The sequence below is a fragment of the Oryza glaberrima genome, chromosome 3 (genome assembly GCF_000147395.1).
Source record: "Oryza glaberrima chromosome 3, OglaRS2, whole genome shotgun sequence".
Taxonomy (NCBI): domain Eukaryota; kingdom Viridiplantae; phylum Streptophyta; class Magnoliopsida; order Poales; family Poaceae; genus Oryza; species Oryza glaberrima.
This window is the reverse complement of record NC_068328.1, coordinates 5,904,710-5,928,414: the sequence shown is the minus strand read 5'-3', so window position 1 is coordinate 5,928,414 and position 23,705 is coordinate 5,904,710. Positions and strand designations below refer to the sequence as shown.

At 44.7% G+C, this 23,705-nt stretch overlaps 1 protein-coding gene and 1 long non-coding RNA gene across 2 annotated transcripts; both read left to right on the top strand.

The window, feature by feature from the left end:
- The first annotated feature begins 15,497 nt into the window (after positions 1 to 15,497).
- On the top strand, positions 15,498 to 16,376 carry LOC127769071 (uncharacterized). The gene is made up of 3 exons (XR_008016650.1): positions 15,498 to 15,627; positions 15,720 to 15,812; positions 16,307 to 16,376. It is a non-coding gene; the product is annotated as an uncharacterized LOC127769071 (long non-coding RNA).
- A 3,791-nt stretch (positions 16,377 to 20,167) lies between these two features.
- LOC127769048 (heat shock 70 kDa protein 8) lies at positions 20,168 to 23,491 on the top strand. Its single transcript, XM_052294751.1, has 2 exons — positions 20,168 to 20,417; positions 21,426 to 23,491. Exon 2 carries the CDS (start codon positions 21,427 to 21,429, stop codon positions 23,161 to 23,163), a length of 1,737 nt encoding a protein of 578 aa, XP_052150711.1. The 5' UTR covers positions 20,168 to 20,417; position 21,426; the 3' UTR covers positions 23,164 to 23,491.
- The last annotated feature ends 214 nt before the right edge of the window (positions 23,492 to 23,705 follow it).

Sequence of the window (23,705 nt, the reverse complement as noted above, 5' to 3'; positions counted from 1 at the left end):
CATGTATACAGTCCCAGGGAGCTAGAAAATGACCTAGGTTGCTGCGGCGGCCTATGGTGTCCATTGAGTAGTGGAGTATAACACTTCCAGTATTGTAAGTCGTTGAAAAATTTATGAAAAAAAAACGTTGGTATTTATGTCATATAAGGATAGTTGAGACTATATTTATGTTTGTAAGGTAGTAGCTAATAATGCATATTACCGTTGTGTTTTGAACAAAGCGTATAAATACTACTATACGACGGCATGGTCAAAACCTAACTTGTAACGCTAGCTTTTAAAAAGTTAAGTGTGCCAAATATGATTGACGCGCCTTTACAATTGAAAATTTTATAGCCGTTAGCTATTGTATATTTATTATTTATGGCATATCTGACGTCTTAGTTAAGTGGGGTCCACATAATGCATTGTGTAAGTGTTGACTTATTTAGCCGTTCAAATTGGTTGTGACCAATATAATTGAATTGCTTAAATCATGAATAGCAAAAAAGTGGTCTATATCAATCTTTTTGTATGGCTTTCTCTTAGAGTTGATCGCGCATATATGTAAGTTGTTTCCTGCAATGCTAGAGTGGCTTCCTTATTTCCTTGTATGGATCGATGCCTCTATTAGAAATGCTTTTAGATTATATATGAATGGTTGTGGTAATATTATTGTTCTATATGTCGATATATTGCACGTTCATATGACTTGTTAAAGAAATTTGCAGTCAAAGAACAATGGTTTCTTTTATTTCTCTCTCTCTCTCTCTCTCTCTCTTTTATTTGAAGTAGGGGTATCCCACTTATATTAGCATATGAGGGTCAATAGATGGTTTTCATGCCAAACGATCAACCTTAGTTTTATCCTCTGGTCAAAGTAGAGTGCTCCAGGATATATTCTGAAAAGTAGAAATTTTAAAAGATTTAGAATCATCTCAATTATTGCTATCTTATTACAAATCTATCTAACTGAACAAGACAGGGAAACTAAATAGGGAAGAAATCATACCAATATATATAAACCGTCAAGTGACAGGAGAAGTATAATCCATATCTCTTCAGTCCAACTTTCTTTCTGTTTTAGAAGTAAAAACCACCCTCCATTGGCTTGCTGGAAACCAAGCGAAAGCCGGTAAAAACAATGACATTTGATCTAACTCCTTACGTTAATCCAACGGTTTTCGTTAAAACCAATTGGTTTTGTTAACACTAGAGGTAGTCTATTTCCTACGAAGGTAAATTTTTTCATGGTACATTTGCCAAAGGAAAACTTAATTTCCACGGGGACTCTGAACCCCCACACAATTTCCATATTCTGAGATTCACCAACCCTCTATATGCTATATCAAATGGTGGAGTGACCTCACTGAATAGCGAATACAGAAGATTTTTCAATGGCCCATTGCACCTTATCATGACCATCAGACATCTGGTAACTATATCAAGAGACCATCAGACATCAGTGCTCTGTCTTCTGAATCACCAAACAGCCGTCTGAAGTCTGAACCATTTATATATTTGTTGTTCTTTGATGGCGAAATCATGTCCAGGGATGGAGTACAATTTATGGGTACAAAGTGCCAAAGATCCGGAGGTTTGGTTGGCATGTCGCACTGCAATTAAGAGTGTCACATGCTGCATCTTCGAACTACATTTTCATGGATCCCCAAAAAAATCGAAAGTATACTGTTTTTACGCGAATTTGCGTGAAGATATCAGTTTTGAAAAAAAAAATACAATGCAAAGAATCCCTGCTTCTACCTGGTCTAAATGAAGGCTATGAGTGAAATGACAAGTTGACAACATGTGTATAGTTAGCGTGTCACCGTGTACGTGTGCAAATCGCCTTTCTAGTACTCTCTTCACTTCATATTATAAGACTTTTTAGCATTGCCCACATTTATATACTCTCTCCATACTCGTAAAGAAAATCGTTTAGAACAGCGACACGATCTTTAAAACACAACTTTGATTTCTTGTTTCTATTAAAATATTTATTGAAAAGTGATATATGTACACTTTATGAAAGTATTTTTCAAGACAAATCTATTCATATAATTTTTACATTTTCAAACTCAACAACTTGAGAGTTATTCATGATTTATATTCCTAAGGTTTGACTTAAACATTATCCTAAACAACTTCTTTTACGAGTACGGAGAGAGTATATGTTAATGAATCTAGACATTAAGAGTAGGTATAACCTGAAACGGAGGGAGTAGTAGTTAATTAAATTCTTATATTAGGTAGATGCGACATTAAGAGTAGGTATAAGCCAACTATAAACATATTTTGAAGAGATAAAAGAGAAGAGAGAGGAGCAGCGGACCACATATCTCTATAGCTAGCGCTGCAGCACGGACTCTAAGATACAATATGCGTATGACGGGTGGAACCAGATATTAATAGTGTAGAATATGTTTATAGGTTATGAATTAACTATTAAACTAATTTACATGATTTAAAACTAATAGTTGACTATACTATTAAATTTGCTCTAATATCCACGACATGAACAGAGATAGTACCGTTTTGACACCTCCGGGCTCTAACCCAAGCATGCACATCCTATCTATGCACAAATTTTCTGAAAGAGAACAGTCGTCTAATGGCACGCAGGTTCAGGCGGCTTCAGAGGCTGTCTGATGAGTAGCTACAGCCAGGAGCACTTACTACAGTTATCTTTTTCTTAACCATCTCACAACCAGATGCATGTTCTCTGATACTCCAGTGCTGTTACCGGGGTGCATTCAGCAATATCGCCTGCATCTATCTATATATCAGCACTGCGCCATGAGCGCATATATGTGGCAGCAGCAGCCTAGCTAGTAATTCTGCGGTTCGGCTGTCGCATTCGTCGCTTAACTTGAGCTCATCACGGGGCAGCGGCGGCAGCAGGGGAGAGACGACGATGCATGCGGCTTCTGTTCGCACGTGTGGGAGAGGGGGATGCAGGATGCGTCACCGCACTCTCGCCTAGCTAGTGCGCTAACCACCACGCCATGGAACAGGTAACCTGTGATCAGGGTGTGTCCATTAGCGCTTTGTCGTGCCGGATTAGTAGCTCTCGCTGCAGAGCTTGCGCATATGAAGCTAGCTAGCGCTTAGACGTACGTGAGGCAGCGCATGCATGCGATCGTATATGCATGCCTTCGCGCTCATGCATGCCATTGCCAACAACACGGCCGGTCGGCCGTCGTCTCGCGATCGATCAGCTAGCTTCAGTTCACAGCTTGTGAATTGTGATCGCTCGAGAGGGGGGGGGGGGGGGGGGGGCATATGCATGACATCGAGAACATTGACAAAGACGGGAGACGCTCTGTTGGGGATGGCAATCATTCCTGTGATCTCGGTCATTATCAGAGTGATGCGCTGCCTTTCCCATTACGATCCCACACATCGTGTCCTGCGGTTTTGGCAGCTTGGCCTGCAGGCTGCGCCAGCAGCGCCACACACAGCGACATGTATAGCCACCTAATATGCCTTTTTCTCTTCGTGTTGGTCTCATCCGGACGTCGTAGAGTCGAGCTGTAGCTTGTAGGTCACCACCTTCCACCAGCTAATAAGCTCAACCTGCATGCTCCCGGTTGAGTGGAACCGAACTAGGAGTACTAGCCAACTAGGAATATAACCTACTTGGTCTCTCGGTAGATTCCTAGTGTTTTTTACCTAGAAAACGGGTAGGTCTTACTCCCTCCATATTTTAATGTATGACACCGTTGACTTTTTTTTAATGTTTAACCATTCGTTTTATTCAAAAAATTTATGTAATTATCATTTATTTTATTATGATTTGATTCATCATCAAATGTTCTTTAAGCATGATATAAATATTTTCATATTTGCACAAATGTATAGAAATACTATATATAGAAAATATTTGAATTCAAATTCAAATTTGAATCGAATATAATTTAAATTCAAATTTGAATCGGGTATATAAACTTTAGGTCTATAAAATTTAGGTGTATAAACTTTAGATGTATAGAAATACTATATATGAAAAATATTTGAATTCAAATTCAAATTTGAATCGGATATTTGAATTCAAATTCAAATTTGAATCAGATATAATTCAAATTCAAATTTGAATCGGATATATAAACTTTAGGTCTATAAATTTTAGGTGTATAAACTTTAGATGTATAGAAATACTATATATAAAAAAATATTTGAATTCAAATTCAAATTTGAATCGGATATATAAACTTTTGACTTATAAACTTTTGGTCTCTAAACTTTAGATGTGTAAACTTGAGATATATAAACTTTAGGTGCATAAATTTACTAAAATAAGAAAGTAATACGGTGCCAAAATAGGAAACCAGGTAGAGAGAGAGGAAGGGGGAGGCAGGGTGGGGCGAATTGATCTCTACTCCCATCTCCAGGCGAGCGATTGCCCTTTAGCATTTCCGCTGAAGAATTATGATACCAATGCAGTCCGTAAAAAACAGAAACAGTGACCATTATGGTTTTCACACCTACTCTGAATTTGCAATGATTGATCACACTGTCTTAATTTATCAGAGTTCACCTTCAGCTCGATCGTCTGAGTTTAGTCTGTAACTAGTGGGTGCCCGTGTGCGCGTTCTGGCCATGAAATTGACGTGACAATGTGTCCCACAGTTTTTCTGTTTTGGTGCCTACGTGAATGGAATCGCTTCTACGTTTCAGATTGCATACAGAAAAATATCTTATCGGAAGTTTGGACAAGGTTGTTTGTTTGTTTGTTTTTTGAAAACAGGCCGGGCAATTTGGACAAGACTTGATCCCGTCAGTTTGATGGAGTTCCCTATCGGAGTATTTGTAAATAAATTACTACCTACAGATAGGTATGTTCGAACCTAAAACTAATTAATTAATGTTGCCCAATCATTGTTGCTGATTGTTGCTTTGGTCGAAACTTAGGTCATGGTTAGTTACTTAAACAAAAAATTTCACGCTGTTACGTCAAATGTTTATATACATACATGAAGTATTAAATATAAGAAAAAAAACCAATTACACAGATTGCGTGTAAATTGTGAGATAAATCTTTTAAACCTAATTGCGCCATGATTTGACAATGTGGTGTTATAGCAAACATTTGCTAATGACAAATTAATTAGGCTTAATAAATTTGTCTCGCAGTTTCCTAGCGGAATATGTAATTTGTTTTGTTATTAGACTACATTTAATACTTCAAATGTGTGTCCATATATTTGATGTGACAACCAAACCCAAAAACTTTTCCCAACTAAACAAGGCCTTAGCATGCCAATAGAATCTTGAACACGGCAATGATCACATGTACTCCCTCCATCCCACAAAAAGTCCATTCCTAGCATCTAAGGAGAGATTAGTGAAGAGTAAAAATGACCAAAATGCCTCTCATTATTGAAAAGAGAGCTGCTATACAACGAAATCCTGTTGGGACGGGATCCTGATACCTAACCGGTATCAGGCGATACTTATGAGGTATCTAGTGATACCTATAAGGTATCAGGCGATTCCTACCACGTATCAGGTGATACTTGCAAAGTATCATGTGATACTTATTAGGTATCAGATGATTCCTACCACGTATTAGGTGATACTTCCGAGGTATCAGGAGTCGGGCACCAAAGCATTGTCGCTGGTGGTCCCACCGTCCACGTCTCACGCTGGAGCTTGTCGGAGGCGGCTGCATCCTCCACCGTCCACGCCACGTCGGAGCTCGGCGGCGACGACTGTTGCATCCTCCATAGTCCACGTCACGTCGGAGCTCGTCACCGGCGGTTGCGTCCTCCGTCATCCACGTCTCACGTTGGAGCTAGTTGCCGATGGCCGCATCCTCCGCCGTACATGCCACGTCAGAGCTCGTCGCCGGCGGCCGCGTCCTCCGTCATCCATGCCCCACGCCGGAGCTCATCAGCGACGGCCGCATCCTCCATTGTCCACACCACGTCGGAGCTCGTCGCCGGTGGCCGTGTCCTCCTTTCTCTGCGTCTATCAACTCCGACGATAGCTCCATCCCCGGCCATCGCGACAACCCACGTCCATCAGCTCCGACTCCAAGCTCGCACTGCTCCTCAACGTGGCACCTCTCTTCGATTCAGCAATGACGGCCAAGCCCCGCGCGCCGCCGCTGTCGTTAGCTGGTGCGAGTAGCTGCGTAGCGCAATGGTGACGGATGCCACGGCGCAACCTCGCACGAAATAGGTTATCTCAGCTGCAACGCCGTCGTGAAACTTGGTTGTCTCCGCGCCATTCTTATCCGTAGCCACGTGAGGCTAGGAGAGGATAAGGATCTCGTATTGAAGGCTAGCAACGGTATCCCGGTATTTAGCATTTCCGTATTGGAAAACGTAGGAATGTTGATAGGTAGGTAAAAAGTATTTAAGAAATAGAACTTCTCGTTTTATGTGCAGGGATTTGGTAGGATGGTAGAAGTTGATTTTTTAGGCAAAATTTAAACTTTATAAGTTAAGTTTTTTTTTGGACGGAGCGAGTACTACGATTAATTCATGACTGTGAATTTGTGATCGAACTTATATTGTCTCGTTGTACTCCTAGTATATGATTGCTGTTTGTATTTGGCAATGGAAAGCTCCAAGATATACTTTGCGGTGTTTTGTACGCTAGTACTAGTAGAACGTCTTTCTCCTAGTATTTTATTTTGGAAAATAAAAACGAAGTGACTGTTTTTCAGATGGTGGCGCTAGCTACTCCCTCCGTTCCAAAAAAAAAAAAAAAGTCAAACCCTGAATTTTCGTGCCAACGTTTGACTGTCCGTCTTATATGAATTTTTTTTATAATTAGTATTTTCATTATTGTTAGATAATAAAACATGATTAATGCTTTATGTGTAAACCAGGGTTTGTCTTTTTTTTTTAACGGAGGGAGTAGTTGGTAATATACTGATATGAAATGTCAGTTCCATCGATGTCATTAGCAAGAGTCCACGGCCTTGTGAGTCTCCTTTGCATGCTTACAGGGGCCCCGGCGTACGTGGTGATGGCCACCCCAGCATTTTGTTTGTCGTGTGGATCTTAACGCTTCACATTTAAAATCCCTTCCTCCCCCTAAACACACTTTACAATTAAGTACCCTATCCGTTTTATATTATAAGTTGTTTGATTTTTTTCTAGTCAAACTTGTTCAAGTTTAAATGTGTTTATTAAAAAATATATTAGTATTTTCAATACAAAATAAAAATATTATCAAAATATATTAAACTTTAATTTAATAAAACTAGTTTGGTATTTTAGATGTTACTAAATTTTACTATAAATTTGGTCGATCTTAATTAGATTTTACTAAAAAAACAAATGACTTACCGTATGAAACGCAGGTGGAATAGCAATGATCTAAGCACTTCGGTATGCTGGCTGCCTCCAACAAAACAAAAGTAGCAGTTCTTTTTCGGTGAAAAAAGTACTCCTAGCCGTTAATCCAGACTCCGTCCGTCATTAGTTTAGTGCAAAGTAACCGGAGAATTGCCATACATCTAGCGTGCTAAACTACTACTCCGGCGGTCCGGCCCATGCAACAAAACGACCGTATCGATCCGGCTATGAGCCCCCTGCAAGGCTGCAATTTTACCTACTACTACGTACTACTATGCTACCACCTCGCTGACGACCACGTACGTACGTAAAAGCGGCCGCACGGAAAGCCAACAAGCTCGCCGGCCGCGCAATCGACGCGAAGCCCGGCCATGAGCCATCCCCAGGAAAACATCGAAAACTTGAGGAAGAAACAAAATCGGCAACTCTCGTCCCCTTCTTCCTACCACCCACAAACCACACTCGCCGTGCCAGAGCCCCGCAACATGGGTAGCACCGTACGTAGCACGAGATGAGTGCGCACGACCTCCATGCCATGCATGCGACCCCTGCCCACGGCCGGTCGGCCACGTACGGTGCGTGTCTGAGCGAGCAAGGCAGGCTTGGCTTACACACACCCCGGCCGCGGCAGCGTGTACTCCGCCATGCACCCGTTGTTATTTCCGGTTCCCGAGGGCCGAGGCAGCCGTGGTGGGGAAGGGGGAGAGAAAAAGCTAGCGAGCCAGCCAGTCAGCCAGCGCCACCGTGCGTGCGTGCATGCATGCATGGGCGGGTGGTGGGTTGGGTTGACTAAATGGGGAAGCAAGGCGCGGGTTGGAGGCGAGCGCGGCGTCGCGTTGCGCTCGGTGGAATCCCGGAGAGGGACAGCGAGAGAGAGGCCGCGTCACTCACCGCGCGAATGCGCGATGAGACTGGTTGGCGAGTGCCGCCTGCCCCGTACGTAGTACGTCTCGCGCGCTCGAGCGTTTCGGGAAGCCGATCGATCGAGTAGTAGTGGGCCGGCTAGCTAGCTGCCGTCCACGTACGTCGCCGTCGGTCATGTCGCGCGCGGCGGTGGAAGCGCGCGCGAGGCCCTGTACGTAGATTGATCGACGGTGACGGATGGAATCGATGTGTGTTCGCCTTGTTCTCTCTTGTTTCCCGACTGGCTGGGTTGATTGGTTTCCACTGTTTCGGACTTCCGGTTCAAAGAGAATAGAGACGTGTACACATGATATGGAGTAGGACTTCTTCTCCAGCTGGCAAAGTAAGAAAAGAGCAGCTTATGCTTAACTTTGTGCCATTTCTGTGAATCAAGATTCAAGACCTAAAAAAGAAACTGTGAAATCGTGAGGTGTAGTTCGATCTCATGATTACTACTTGTAGTACATTCTTTTCTAAGCCTGTGATTAGTTTGTTTTTTAGTGTAGTACTACATGATGCTGCACGACTAGCTTGCTCTGCTGAGTTTGTTTCAATTCAATTGCGCTACAAAAGGTCAGGTAGGATAAAAGTCCTTTTGACATTTCCGCTCTGTTTCAGCCGGTTTGCACAGCAGAGGCAACCATTCTTCTACTACCTCGTTGAGTGTCCTAGAAATAAACAAGATATATATAATTACGGCACCGTATTTTCGCTTATACTTATAAAATTTAAATTTTTAACTTTAAATTTAGAGTTGATTTTAGAGTTTTTTTCCTCAAAATTTATTTTTCAGCCTTTACTTTTATATCGTTATAAGAACATGTATATAAAATTTTTATTTATAAATTATTTTCCATTTAAAAATATATTGTTTGGCTTATTTCCCGAATAAATGAAATGATGCGGACCTTAAAAGCATAGTGATGGACGCAATAGTGATGTTTATTTAAGGGAGATACGAGGAATGCATGTCATAGTGCTGCTTTGTTCCCATCGGACCGTCATGGGGATGAGAAAACTGACGGCACTAGTCAATCCTACTCTGCACTCTGCAGCCCTGCACCAAGATGGGTTCAGATCGATATTTGTACGGTTAGTTCCCATCTCGAGATTATTCAACAATGTCGATCACCAGCTAGTACGGTGTATCAGTTTTTGGAGCGTGGATTCTAATCCCTCGAGGGGATATCCCCTCGTATAATCTTTTCTTTCAAATTCGATGCAAATAGTTGTAAAAAATTCTGAAAAAAATTGACAATGTAGAGTATAATGATACCTACCAGTCCACCAAAATTCATGTTCAAATTTGATCTACACATCGAGAAACAAAAAAGACAAATTTAGATATAAACAGTACGCTACTATTCATACGCTGAATTTGTCTTTTTTACATCTCGACGTGTGAGTTGAGTTTGGATTTAAGATTTTGTAGAGTTGTATATATGTGTTGTATGAATGTTGTCAAATTTTTCCAGAATTTTTCATAACCGTTTAGATGGTTTTGAGCAAACGAGGGAACATCCCCTCGAGGGATTAGAATAGTTCCCCAGTTTTCGTACTGCTAGTCACATGGGCGTCATGTAGATTGACCGCAATTTCCAGCTTACGTACCGGTCCAAATGAGCGTGCATGCATGCATAAAACTGAAGCAGTCCTCTTTGTCTAAAGATGATGGAAGAATAATTAGCCATTTTCAGTCTGTCCAAAATGGCACTCTGCGCTAGCTAGCTCCACTAGTTAACCAGGGGAGAAAAGGGGTAAATCGGAGATGAGCATGCATGCATGTGAGGTGTGACTTCAGGTTAGGTAAGCCTGGAAGGCTGGAACTACCGCAGTCAAAAGCTACCGACCAAGTAGCGAACAGCAGCATCCACTGCCTATTCAGCCACCATTCAAGCAAGACGCAAGTTTAATTTGAAATACGATGTACAGTCGATTCATCCTCCTCCTTCTTTGTCGAATGCATTTTAGGTAAGATCAAACAATGGTTAGTATAGAAGAGATCGAGTACCTACTGCTCGTTACTAGGAGTATCTGTATCTCATCCAATTCTTTGGTGTTTTCTCAAAGGCTAGCGATCGATCGAAAAGGGTTCCCGCTGAAGTTTCTTTCGATAAACCTGCTGTTGCTACTGCTTATCAGAGGTGTGCCCACGACCTTCGGAGACAGTGGTCCCCTCGAGTCAGTGAGAAAAATAGGTGCCTGATCAATGGGTGCTATGTCAAAGAGAGAGGTAAAAGGTTAGCTACATTGCCAGAAGGGGACAGAAGCTTACGGGTGGACCATCCGGAGATCACGCGGAATGTCGGATGTGGGTCCACATGTCTGCGTTTTGCTTCACCTACTACTGCTTCCACACCAATCCACCTCCTCTAAGCTGGCAGCAGCGGCACTGTAGTAGTGTAGTGAACTACTCCTACGTACAAAGTACTCCAGTATTCGTGGGGCACTTACCTGAGCAGCTCAGGTACACTCCGCACCAAGGTTGTCAGTATCTCGATTCGTATTCTAGTATCTTATGATACTACGATCCTACCAAGCCGAAATGATACCGATCCTACCTAGTATCCTAATTTTCATAGTATCTCGATCCTACTATTTATTACTACACGATCCTACGAAATCTTAGGTGGTATCCCGATTCTACGATCCCTACGATACTACAAAATATTATTTAAAATAACATGGTTTGAAAATAATGTAAATAAATATGCTCAAATTTATATAAAAATTAGTTAAATATATCAAACCAACGTGGTTTCTCTTTATAAATGTCTCTATTTGCATGACATATATCATTACTACATTTTTTAATATATAATGGCTATATATAATTAATATAAATATTAATTAAACTTAAAAAAAAGAAATCTTATAGTATCCCGATACTACGATACGATTCTACGATACGATATTACTTTGAGAAAAACGATACTGCCTAATATCCCGATCCTGACAACCTTGCTCTACACTACTGCTGATTACTATAGCTGAGTGAGCAAAACCAGTTCAGACCATGCACCACTATTACTCTATTATTATCATGGACATGTTCTTATATATACTACTCGAATGTCTGATGATAATACTGCTAGTAGTCATTAACAACTATAGTTCGAAAACGTTTTGTCAACCATGTTTGAATGATTGAATCCCGGGACACGGCGCACTGCTTGCCGCATGTCGCGCATGGATTCGGGCATCTTTGACCATTGCGCCATGTGCCGCGCTTGTGTGTCTTCGGTTAATTTACCAAATCGATCGATCTTGGCCATTTCATGGCCGGCCCCATGCAATGGACACTTGTTTGGCCGTGACAATGTCTGCAGGCAGGGACAACGCAAGTAACGGAATACATGTGTGCGTCTGGCAGCCTCGGCTCTCACCCTTTTTACTCCTGGGCCATCCATTGGTCGATCGTAAGCTAGGCAGCAGTCGTGACTCGCGATTCCGGCCCCCCACGATAAATCCTGGGGGCTCGGTTTCAAATTTTTGAAACGTATAACTGTTCTAAATTTGATTCTTATAAAAAACGTACTTGCCACCTTACGTCCTCCATGCATGGCCCGTAAAAAGTCCACGGCAGCAAGCGAGAATCTTGTCGCCCCCCCCTTTTTCCAACCTTTTGCGTGGAATTTCTTCCTCTGTATATATATATCTTTCGAATTCGAAGTAAGCATTCAATAAAATCTTTATCCGTTCACTGTTTCTCGTGCAAATTTGTGCATTCTTGCTGCACCCAACAGCATGATGGCTGCTGCTGCGTGTGTCCAACGAACGAGACATCATGCCACCAATCTTATGCATCTAGGCTGAAAAATTTTGGCGTATCACATCAGATATACGGACACACATTTAAAGTATTAAACATAGACTAATAATAAAACAAATTACAAATTTCGTCTGTAAACCACGAGACGAATTTATTAAGTCTAATTAATCCGTCATTAGCAAATGTTTACTGTAGCACTACATTGTCAAATCGTGAACCAATTAGGTTTAAAAGATTCGTCTCGCAATTTACACGTAATCTGTGTAATTAGTTTTTTTAATATTTAATACTCTATGTATGTGTCCAAACATTCGATGTGACAGGGTGAAAAGTTTTTACGTGGGAACTGCCTTAGGCTGCGTTTGTTGTCCCTGGTTGGGAACGCTACCCTCTGACACAGAAAACGGAATGGTTCATTAGCACGTGATTAATTAAGTGTTTGCTATTATTTTTTAAAAAAAGATCAATATGATTATTTTAAATAACTTTCATATATATATATTTTTTAAAAATATACCATTTAATAATTTAAAAAACGTACGCGTGAAAAACGAGGAAGAGGGGGTTCCGAACAAGCTGCAACGATCGCAAGCGCGGACGCTCGCTGGCATCCTCCACGTCTCGCGTCGCTGCCGCGGCTGCGGCTACCATGCAGACGACGGCATTGGCAACTTGGCTGCTGCTGCGCGCTGATACAGCGTTTTCCTTTTACCCATCGTCTCTGCGAGTTTCACGCGCGTGGCCAGGGGGCGTTTCTTCCCTCTCGCTGATACTGGCCCGGCGCTCCGCGCGCGCGCGTGCATGGCGAGGCCGATAGACGACGACGGATGCCACGGCGCGTCGCAGGGAGCCGCGGCAGTCGGCACAGCGCGGCATAAGCGCGGAAAAGATGGGGCCGTGTCCGTGCTCGAGCCGGTACAATGATGCTAGCTAGCTTTTGTGTTTTCTGGGTGATGCTACCAGTGGTACAGTACCACTGCTACTCCCTCCATCTCACAATATAAGGAATTTTGAGTTTTTGATTATAATGTTTGACCACTCATCTTATTCAAATTATTTTTGCAAATATAAAAAACGAAAAATTGTGTTTAAAGTACCATAGATAATAAAGTAAGTCACAAATAAAATAAATAATAATTTAAAAATTTTTGAATAGGATGAGTGATTAAAAACTTAAAATCCCTTATGTGACGGAGGGAGTACTTCCTACTGGATGTGTTGTACTGAGTGGAGATCGTACCGCGCGCGTACGTGCGGTGTCTGGTATCCCGGTCGGTCGTCCGGTGATATTTTTTTTTTCGCGGCGTGGTAATTATTGTTGGCGCAGCTTGGCGTTGAAAGGGAAAGGAGGGGTGCAGTGGGTGGTGTCATTTGGGTATCCGGGAAGTATGATTGATTAGCTGATACGATTTTCGGTCCGGGTCGTCTTCTGTATGAGCTGTGAGCAGGCGTGTTTGAATTTTCTTGGTGTGGAAAAGCTTGAGCTGCGAATGATGATTGTTCAGAGCACCAGTCGCGAGCTAAGGGAGCTTATCATTAGATCTTGTTCGAGTCATCGTCGTTCGTATTGGGGATTCTCTGCCGGTGAAAGGTAACTACGTACTACTACTACTATCGATCACCGAAAAAAAAAGGAAGGAAAAAAACATTGCTGCCCATCAAACATCGGCAAAATGTTTAGAGGTTGTTTGGTTACCAACATCCCTCTTGGGGTCATAGAAATGGTTTAAAGTTTCGGTCTCTGCCAACAATCAAACGGTTAATGAGTCAAGAAAAGATAAATAACTAATGTTATTATGGGGCAGGCGCGTGCGGCGCCGGCCGATGGTGCTCGTAGGCGTCGGTCGTTGGTGCTTGCAGGCGGCGGGGATGGCGATGGCGGTGGGCGCGAAGGCGGCTGCGGTGGTCCCTACGCAGCGGCGGCGCGGTGCTCGGCGGCGGTCTCCCTCAGATCTACGCCTCTTGGCCGGATCTGGAGGGTGGCCGGCGGTGGTCATCGGCGACGGCGGCTGACTTGCAACGGCTGGCGACGGCAGCGACAGTGGTGGTCGCGGCAGTTGGCGGCGACGGCGTCGGCTGACGACGCCTATGGAGGACTTGGCGGCGACGTGGCGGACGGTGACAGCGAAGCGGCCGCTTGCAGTGGCTGGCGTCAGTGGCTGGCGTCAGTGGCAGCGGTGACAGCGGCCGATTTGCGGCGGCTGTGACTGTGGAGGCGCTGGCGATGTCGGCGGATGCGGGTCGCTGGTGGCAGCAAGTGGAGGTGCGCGGTGAGGATGGCGACGGCGAGGTGGCTAGGCGTTCAACAGCAGCGACTGTGGTGGTGGTGGCCGTAATTGCGGTCACCGGAGGCATGACGGCCTCAGATGGCTAGCCGAGGGAGTGGGAAACGGCTACATTTGGCCGGCATGGCATCGTTTGGTGGAGGGTCGGAGACCGGCTTGGCGCAGAGAGGCGTAGCCGATGGCAGCGGAGGTCGGCTCGGCGCGAGAGGCGCGGGCGGCGGAGATGGAGGCCGGCTTGGCCAAGAGGCGCGGCAGATGGAGGGAGGCCGGATTGGCGCGAGAGGCACGTCCGGTGGAGAAGGCCGGCTTGGCGCGAGAGGCGCGGCCGGCGATGGAGGAGGCGACCTAGGTGTGAGGAGGAGCTGCCGGTGGGTGTGGCGCGATCTTCGGCGCTCGAAGGCTGGCCAGCGGGGGACGGCGGTGCAGGGGTTCCACAGGTCGGCAGAGCTTGTGTGGTGGTAGGGTGTCACGCCCTGAAGTTCCCCTCCCTTGCTCTAAATTCATAAAATAAATCGTCCGAAGAAATTGTTTAATTTAACTTAGAGATGAATCCGTAATTAATAAATGCAAATAATAATCGGAATCGACATGTGGATTTTTTCTTGGATTCTACATGTCAAAATATGCTAACAGGATTTTTAGTAGAATTTTCAGAGCCTTGGAAATAATTTTAACCAATTAAAATGAGCAAAGGGCAATATTAAATCCCTAGAAAAATCCTTTCTTCTTTTTCTTTTTCTTTTTCCTCCTTTTTCCTCTCTTCTTGGGCCGTCGGCCCAGTCCATTCGCCTCCCGCGCCGGCCTTCCCTCGGCTGGGCCGGCCCAAGCCAGCTCCTCCCTCCTCCCTAACCCCTCCGGGTCACCGACAGGTGGGGCCCACCTGTCGGCCCCTTCTTCCACCTCCCGCCGCCGCTCCCCAAGCCGGCAACCGCCGAGCCGCCCACGCCGCCCGCCTCCCCCGCCTTCCGCGCCCCACTCCGCGCCTCGCGCCCACGTCGCCGCCCACCATCCCCACTCCTCCCACTCGCGCGTGCACCCTGCAACGGAGGGATTCGAATTTGAATATCTCTCTCTCTCTCTCTCTTCATTCCCCACGTCGGCGAGAAATCCGGCCGCCTCCCGGCCTCGTCCGCCCCTCCCGACCCCATATAAACCATCCCTCCACTCCCCTCCACCTTTTCCTCTTTCCACCGCTCCCTCATGTGCCCTCTATCACTCCCGCGCCGCTACACCCGCCGCCGCCGCCTTTTCCACTCCTCCGGCCGCCGCTCGCCGCCGCTGGAGCCACCGCCGAGCCAATCCGCCGCCGCCAAAGCTACCCCGGCCGCCGCATCCCCATCCAATCCCGCCGTCGGGGCCCGCTTCTCCCCGCGCGCCGGTGAGTACCACCATAGCCGCCGCCGTCGGCCATGGCTCTCGCTCGTCGTGGACACCCTCTCTCCCTCTAACCTCTCACACTTCCTCTCTTAGGGTGTCCCGGAGCTCGGCCGCCGTTCGCCGTCGCCCTCCGGTCGCTCACCGTCGCCGTTTGCCATCGTCTCCTCCCGCGCCGGCCGAACCCCGGTGAGAACTCCCTCTCTCTTCCTCCCGCGTGCGCCGCCGCTCCTCGCATGCGCGTCGCCGCGATGCACCGTCGCCCGCGTCGCCGGCCGCCGCCGTCCTCGCCTTAACCGGCCGGCCGGCTTGAAGCCGAGCCGAGCCAGGCCGCCTTCCTCCTTCCCCCATGAGCCGCCGCCCAGTGGGCCCCGCCTGCCAGTACCCCTCCCTCCCCCTTGAGCCGCTGACCAGTGGGGCCCGCATGTCAGCGCCGCCCCACCCCTTGCTGACGTCAGCCCTGGGATGAATTATTGCGCAATAAATACATTAAGGATTTTTCTTTATTAGTAAAAACACAGATAATCTTCTAAAAATCATAACTAATTCATCCGAGCTCCGATTAAGTCCATTCAAGTCTCAGTAAATTCATAAAAATGTATAGAATCCATTAAAAATGGTTTTGTTTCCTGTTTCAGTAGTCTTATATCATGTTTTGCTTGTGTGCTTTGTTTGTCGTGTAGATTTCGCCCATTTCGTCGATTCGCGGTTTCTCGAAGACGTTGCTGTGGTTCCATCAGTGCGAGAGCAAGGCAAGTCATACATTACAATTGATCATATTGTACCCAATTTACAAATGTCCCGCATTTCTATTAAATATTGCATTGTTTTACAATATCATGTGGGATGGGTCCTATTACTCAGCTATATGTTGTTTCCCTTACGCCATTGATAACTTGGGTATTAAAATGACTAGATGTTGGTTTAGGAGATGCTTAGCCATGCTTAGTTCAACTAGTGCACAAAAGGGGATCACATTAAAGCATAGACTTTGATTATCGGCAATAGCTTTGGATTAGTGCCACCGCAATGGTGTTGGTTAATTAAAATACACTACATGGTGGGCTGTGGGTGCATGGTTTTGCTAGTCGTGCCCATGGCGATTAAGGACCGGTTCGCGGGATGCCCTGAAAGAACTTATCGTACTTACCACAAGCCAGCGTGGGCAACGGCTGGGCTTGTAGTGTAGCTTTTCTCTAGCCGACGTACCCAGGCGAGGGTGGGCGTGATGGAGTTGGGTCGGCCGGGGTGTCCGGTTGATTGGCTTCCGGATTCACCGCGGCACGAAAGGGGGGCTGCCCGTTGCCTGCTGGGGACGGGGGCGAACCCTAAGGTGTGGTGCGATCGGTTAGAGAGGGTTATGCGAAGGGTCCTGTCATGGCCTCTTTCCGGTATGTCGTGGTGGCATGTCGGCGCACGGGAACGTGTCGTGGGGCTGTGTCTTGTGGGTTCAGTTGTACACCTCTGATCAGAGTAAAACTATTCGAATAGCCGTGCCCGCGGTTATGGGCGGTCGACCAGATTCACCGTGATTAGTCTCACCCCTAGTTTAGCTTAATGAACTGGTGTAGTTCAGGTGGTTGGTTGGGCCTGTTGCAACGTGGTGTAGCGTTGGACAGTGACTGGTTGATATTGCTTAATTACTACAACTGTTTTTACTGTTTTCAACTACTGGTTTTAAATGCCTGCTTTATGCAAATGAACCTCGTAGCCTCCTTTGGTTATATCCTGCATCATACCTCCTCTTCCGGTATGGCTTGCTGAGTACAGTGGGTAGTACTCAGTCTTGCTCTTTTCCCCCACATCAGAGTTGAAGTTCTTCTCAGTTGGAGATGTCTTGAAGAGGTTGGTTTCGTCGCTGCCGTCAAGGGTTGCCTGTGGAATGGAATCGCCCGCTGCAGGAGTCAAGTCTTCAGGCTTAGCTCGCTTTTACCTTTTTCGCTGCATTTGTAATCTTTTATATTTTTGTAAGACGTGGATCCGTATGTCAACAATTGTCGTTTGTGTACCCTGGCTGGTCCTGGACAGGAGTTTAATACACATTCAGCTTAGAAATTCTGGTTCATGAATTTCTAGGCGTGACATAGGGCATCGGTGCGTCAGTCGTGGATTTGCAGGTGGTGAGCGGCGGCTGAAAACTCAGTCCGGCCTTGGCCGGACCGACAACGATGGTTCATTCCCCCTCCTAAGGGCGTTGTCGTGCTGTCTCACCCCTCAAGGGTGTTTGTCCGGCGAAAACCCAGTCTTGGCTCTTTTGAGTCCCGACGGACGGACGGCGGCGGCTTTTCCCTCGCTTCTCTTCTTGAAGACGTCGTTTTGGCATCCCCTAGGGGGCGATCTTGTCTGGGTCTCTTTGTTGGTCTAGTGGCGGTCGGTCACGCTTAGCGGCGGCCGGTCCGGTGCTAGTCTTCTCCTTGGCTTGTGTGTTGGCGATGTCGGTGTGTGGGTGGTGGTATATTTTTCCTTTTTCCTGGTTACGACCCTACAGGGTTTTAATCTTATAATTTTTTCCTGCTCTATCAATAGAACTTCGCACCGTCTCGTGCGAGTCGTTCAAAAAAAAAAAGTGATTATGGGGCACATCTCCATCTCCCTCCTAATTATGTCCAACTGGGTTGTTTGATAGCCTATGACAGTTTATGAAACTTTGTCACATTTTATGAAACGCTTGTTTGTTCCCACAATTGTAATGTGCCACGGATTTTTCACTCTTAGACCCACTAGCGATATATTTGCTCACAATTTTACTAAAATTTGCCAGTAAAATTTTGCCTAAGATGTGGTCATCATTTTGTGGGCTAACAACTTAGGCTAGATTATTTTGACAAGGTGTCCGTTGTACTATATGATGTAGGATTGTTTTGGTTTACTATCGTATCAAAATATTAATAATACCAAAACCAATATTTTAGCATATTATATGGCTGATTGGCATATTTTGACAGCTAACCAAATATTACCGTATTACTATTCAAAGTACTTAATATATTATAGTGCTAAAACTCGGATAAGTTTTTTACAATTTATATATGTATTGGTAACTTTTGGCAGCAGTCCAAACCTTTCTAAATCACTATTTAAAATACCAATAGTTTAGTGGAGCAAAATTTGACATCAAACCAAAACAACACTAAACTAAAACATCCTTAAGAATTCTCACGAGCTTAATGTGTCCCAGATGCTGTTAGTGTAAGCGTTAGGTTAGGCCCCGTTATTTTTTTTCTGTTAGGATGAGCTAATCCCTTGATTATCATCAGCACACTTTTTTAAACTTATAAAAGGTGTGTGTTTGAAGTAAAGTTCTATGTAGGACGGTAGGATTTTATTAAAAAGACTCAAATAAACCCGTTGTCGGTTTTCTAGATCAACGATAAAAAAAAGCGTATAGTACGAGATCTAAGGAGGATGAGTAAAAGGGACAAGGTTTAAATACATTCAACCATTCTTGATAAGAAATAATACTCTAGTCCTGTTTCGGTGATTGAATCCGCTAGGTATGTATACAATCGAGTTATGATTATATCCTTATATAGGTTGGAAGGCAGGGTTAGTTACAAGGAAGACCTAGTCAAATACGTAACAAATTTCTAAACTATTATATAATATTACATAATAGTATCTACTGTCTCCGTCCCATAATATAAGGGATTTTAATATTTTGATTGCATTGTTTGACCACTCGTCCTATTCAAAAAATTTATGCAAATATAAAAAACAAAAAGTTGTGCTTAAAGTACTTTGGATAATAAAGTAAGTAAAAAAAATAAATAATAATTTTAATTTTTTTAAATAAGACGAATGATAAAACAGCGCGAGAAAAATTGTCAAAATCCCTTATATTAGGGGACAAAGAGAGTAACACAAACTACAGAACATGCCATATTACAGAAAACGACGTTAAATCCAAGTCCGAGCATATTTTTTTTATCAGAAATACTGCCAGGGTTTTGTCTAGCAGTATAATTTTATAAAGAAAGAAAATATTTACAAGATTACAGAGTTACATGAGGGTCACATAGGAAGACTATAAGGTTTGTAACCAATTAAAAACAGTTTGTTTTAAAGGATCTTTCATTCTGCACATATGCAGAAGAACTTCTTTGAAAAAAAAAAATCTCCATGTTTGAAAGGAAGGTTGAACGTTCTAAAATATTAAGCCATTCTTTCCTTTCAGATGTGCCAAAGTCCGAGCATATTACATATTATATGTACTAATATTTAATTAATCATCATTGCGTTAATCGCTCGAGATTAGTTTCCCTGCCATCGAATAGCTCAGGAGCATCACTTTCGAACGTGCATCTGCACGGCACGATGACAGATGGAGTACTTTTACAGCCCAGCACGCTATCTGAACTAGTCGGACTTTTACAGCCCGGAGCGTTCGTGGGTTCGGCCCAACCCCAAGTACCTCCCAAAACATATGGGCCTATTTCTATACGAAATTTGGTCTAGTATCCGGGCCGTGTGCACTGGGCCTAGATCTCCGCTGCATTTCCAGGCCCACGGAAGCCACGCTTCTTCTCCAGCGGCGTCTCGCCGCTTCCCGACGCTTCGGGAGCCCGGCTCCGCACTGTCGGCGTGCGCGCCGCGTGCCGCCTCCCGTCCTCTCCGGAAAACTCCGGCGCGGCTTTCTTTCTTCCTCCGCCTTCTTCAAGGCTCCAGTCCAGCTGCTCGCTCCCACCACCCTTCGCCTCCCCAAGCTTCGTCTTCGCCCGCACTCCCTCCCAGCAACCGCCGCCCCGGAGAGTCCCGGATTTCGTGGCCATCTGCGTCGCACGATCGAGTGGCGAGGTATCTCCGCACACCCTGCGCTTGCCTTGTTTTCTTTACCTGCTTCGGTTTGTTCCCCGTCGTAGTGCTGTAACTGTAAGCCCGGATCTGTGAACCTGTTGTGATCGCTGAATACTTTCTCTTGATGGAAGCCTAATGCGATGCGATGCGATTGTCTGCTAGCTAGTAGCTAGGTGTTACTACTGGAAAATCCCGACATTTAATCCTATCCCGTTGATGTTGGATGTGTTGTTGTCAGTGCTAGAGGTTGGAGAAATTCCTGAACCCCGGCAAGGCATGAAATTGGCATAATCAGTGGAATCGAAGTACGTGACCTACTAAGTCCTAAGTTTGTCTTGTCGCAGAGAACTCAACTCATTACTTGGTTCATTGGTTTTTAGCAATCTTATTCCTTGGTCGATCCAGGATAGTGTCATCTAGTTACATGAGTTGAGACCACTATATACAACTGTACTGCAAGACAAGTTACTTGTTTCAAATACGCGAATTGGTTATCTATAATTCAAGCTGCCTTCGCGGGTGCATCAAGTGAGTCCGATATGCATGGATGAGGACAGAGCCAGAAAAAAAAAAGGAATTTCTTTTTATCTGTATGTGAAATGTACAAGTACTGTCAGGACTCCTGAAAAAAGAAAAGGAAATACTGTTAGGATTCAGAAAATATCACTTGAATGGATTGCTTATTTTGAAATAGTTTCATGGGTAGCTCCTTTAAATGGCTCGAATAGGTCATTTCTGAGTCATGGACATGTTTGGTTTGCTAGGATTTCACACCGTTTCATCGAGTGTCATTGGAATTCTGTTTTCTTGCTTGTTTTTTTGCCTTATGTATTGGCTTACACTTTTATGTTACATTTTGCAAATGCAATAAAATAGTACTATCATAAACCCTTGGCCTTAAAACTACTAATTCAAATGGTGGGCATAGTTTGGATTAACCATATCTTTTTCCCTTTTTAGAACAAGAAGAATGTTAGGTACACAATACTGACGCTGCATTGTTTGCAGGATGACTGAACAATTATACACTGTGGCATCTGACAGTGAAACCACTGGGGAAGATAAGTCGCAGATGTCGTTTCCTGATGTTGCTATTGGAATCGACATTGGGACCTCAAATTGTAGTGTTGCCGTTTGGACTGGCCATCAGGTTGATCTCCTCAAAAACACTCGCAACCAGAAAGGGATGAGGTCATATGTGATGTTCAAAGATGACAGCCTTTCAGCAGGAGTTACAGGAGGAGCAACCCGGGAACATGGACATGAGGAAAGAGATATTTTGTCAGGAAGTGCCATATTTAACATGAAACGTTTGATTGGGAGAATGGACACAGATGAAGTGGTTCAAGCTAGCAAGAGCCTTCCTTTTCTTGTGCAGACATTGGGTATTGGGGTGAGACCATTCATTGCAGCACTGGTGAACAATATGTGGCGGTCTACCACTCCTGAAGAAGTTCTTGCCATCTTTCTCCTTGAATTGAAGGCCTTGGTAGAGATGCATCTCAAACATCCGGTGAGGAATGCTGTTCTTACCATTCCAGTTGCATTCAGTCGGTTTCAACAGACCAGGATTGAGAGAGCATGTGCGATGGCTGGGCTGCATGTGTTACGGCTCATGCCAGAGCCAACCGCTATCGCACTTTTGTATGCCCAACAGCAGCAGCAATTGCTACATGACAATATGGGAAGTGGCATTGAGAAAATTGCTCTGATATTTAACATGGGTGCTGGCTACTGTGATGCTGCTGTGGCTGCCACTGCTGGAGGTGTTTCTCAGATAAGAGCACTTTCAGGAAGCACTGTTGGTGGAGAGGATATCCTTCAGAATGTCATGCGCCATCTCATGCCTGATTTTGATAGTCTATATGCTGGTCAAACAATGGACAGAATCAAGTCAATTGGCTTACTCCGGATGGCAACTCAGGATGCAATTCACAAACTGGCTACGCAGGAGCATGTGGAGATCAATGTAGATTTGGGGGGTGGCCACAAAGTGTCAAAGATCTTGGACCGTGGAGAATTTGAAAAGGTGAATCAGTCTATTTTTGAGAAATGTGAAGGGATCATCAAGCAATGCCTGGCTGATGCAAAGTTAACACCAGAGGACATCAATGATGTGATATTGGTTGGAGGATGTTCCAGAATTCCTAAAATCAGAAGCGTTGTCCTTGGCTTATGCAAGAAGGACGACTCTTACAGTGGTATAGACCCACTTGAAGCTGCAGTTTCAGGGGCTGCTTTGGAAGGAGCCATTGCCTCAGGAGTATCTGACCCTTCAGGGAGCCTGGATCTGTTGACAATTCAGGCAACTCCAATGAACCTTGGAATTCGTGCTGACGGCGGTAACTTCGCCGCAATCATTCCAAGGAACACTGCTGTTCCTGCGAGAAGGGACATGCTCTTTACCACAACCCACGACAATCAGACCGAAGCTCTCATTGCCGTCTATGAAGGCGAAGGGAATCAGGCTGAAGACAACCATCTATTGGGATACTTCAAGATCACCGGTATTCCAGCAGCAGCAAAGGGCACCGTCGAAATCAATGTCTGCATGGACATCGACGCTGGCAATGTCCTCAGGGTATTCGCCGGCGTCGTCAAGCCTCAGGGCCAGGCTGTTCCACCGTTCATTGAGGTGAGGATGCCAACGCTAGACGATGGCCATGGCTGGTGCGGACAGGCTCTCGCCAAGATGTATGGCAGTACGCTTGACGTGGCTACTATCCCGAAGAAGCTGCATCCTTGAGAAATTGCATATCGTCGCATGTAGTTGTATGACTCCATTATCTAAAAAAAATGTAGTTGTATGACTCGTATCATCCGGTGCCGTAGTTCGTGCATATGTGGTTCGACCGTGTCATGATGGTTACTTGGTTCAGTAGCTTGTTTGCCGGACTTTTTACATGTAAACATAAAGAGTGCCAATGTCATCTCTGTACAAAAAATGTGTGTCGCGTGTATAGAATAAATCAATGTTACCGGCTGTTCGGAACTCGAGTATTCCACTTTGTATAACACTAGAGTAGAAAACTAAAGGTATCTAATCCGTTGCTTGTGAAATATAAGGGCCTGTTCACTTTGATGCTAAAAAAAACCTTACCAAATTTTAGCATTGCTAAAATTTTGGCATAGTTGCTAAAATTTTGGTAATTTGTCAAAATTTTGGCAAGATTTCTTATATAGTTATCAAATTTTGACAGCAAACTAAATGTAGCTATTCTTTTAGCAACTTTATCAAAACTTAGTAAGGTTGAAAATGGTATTAAAATGAACAGGCCCTAACTCCAA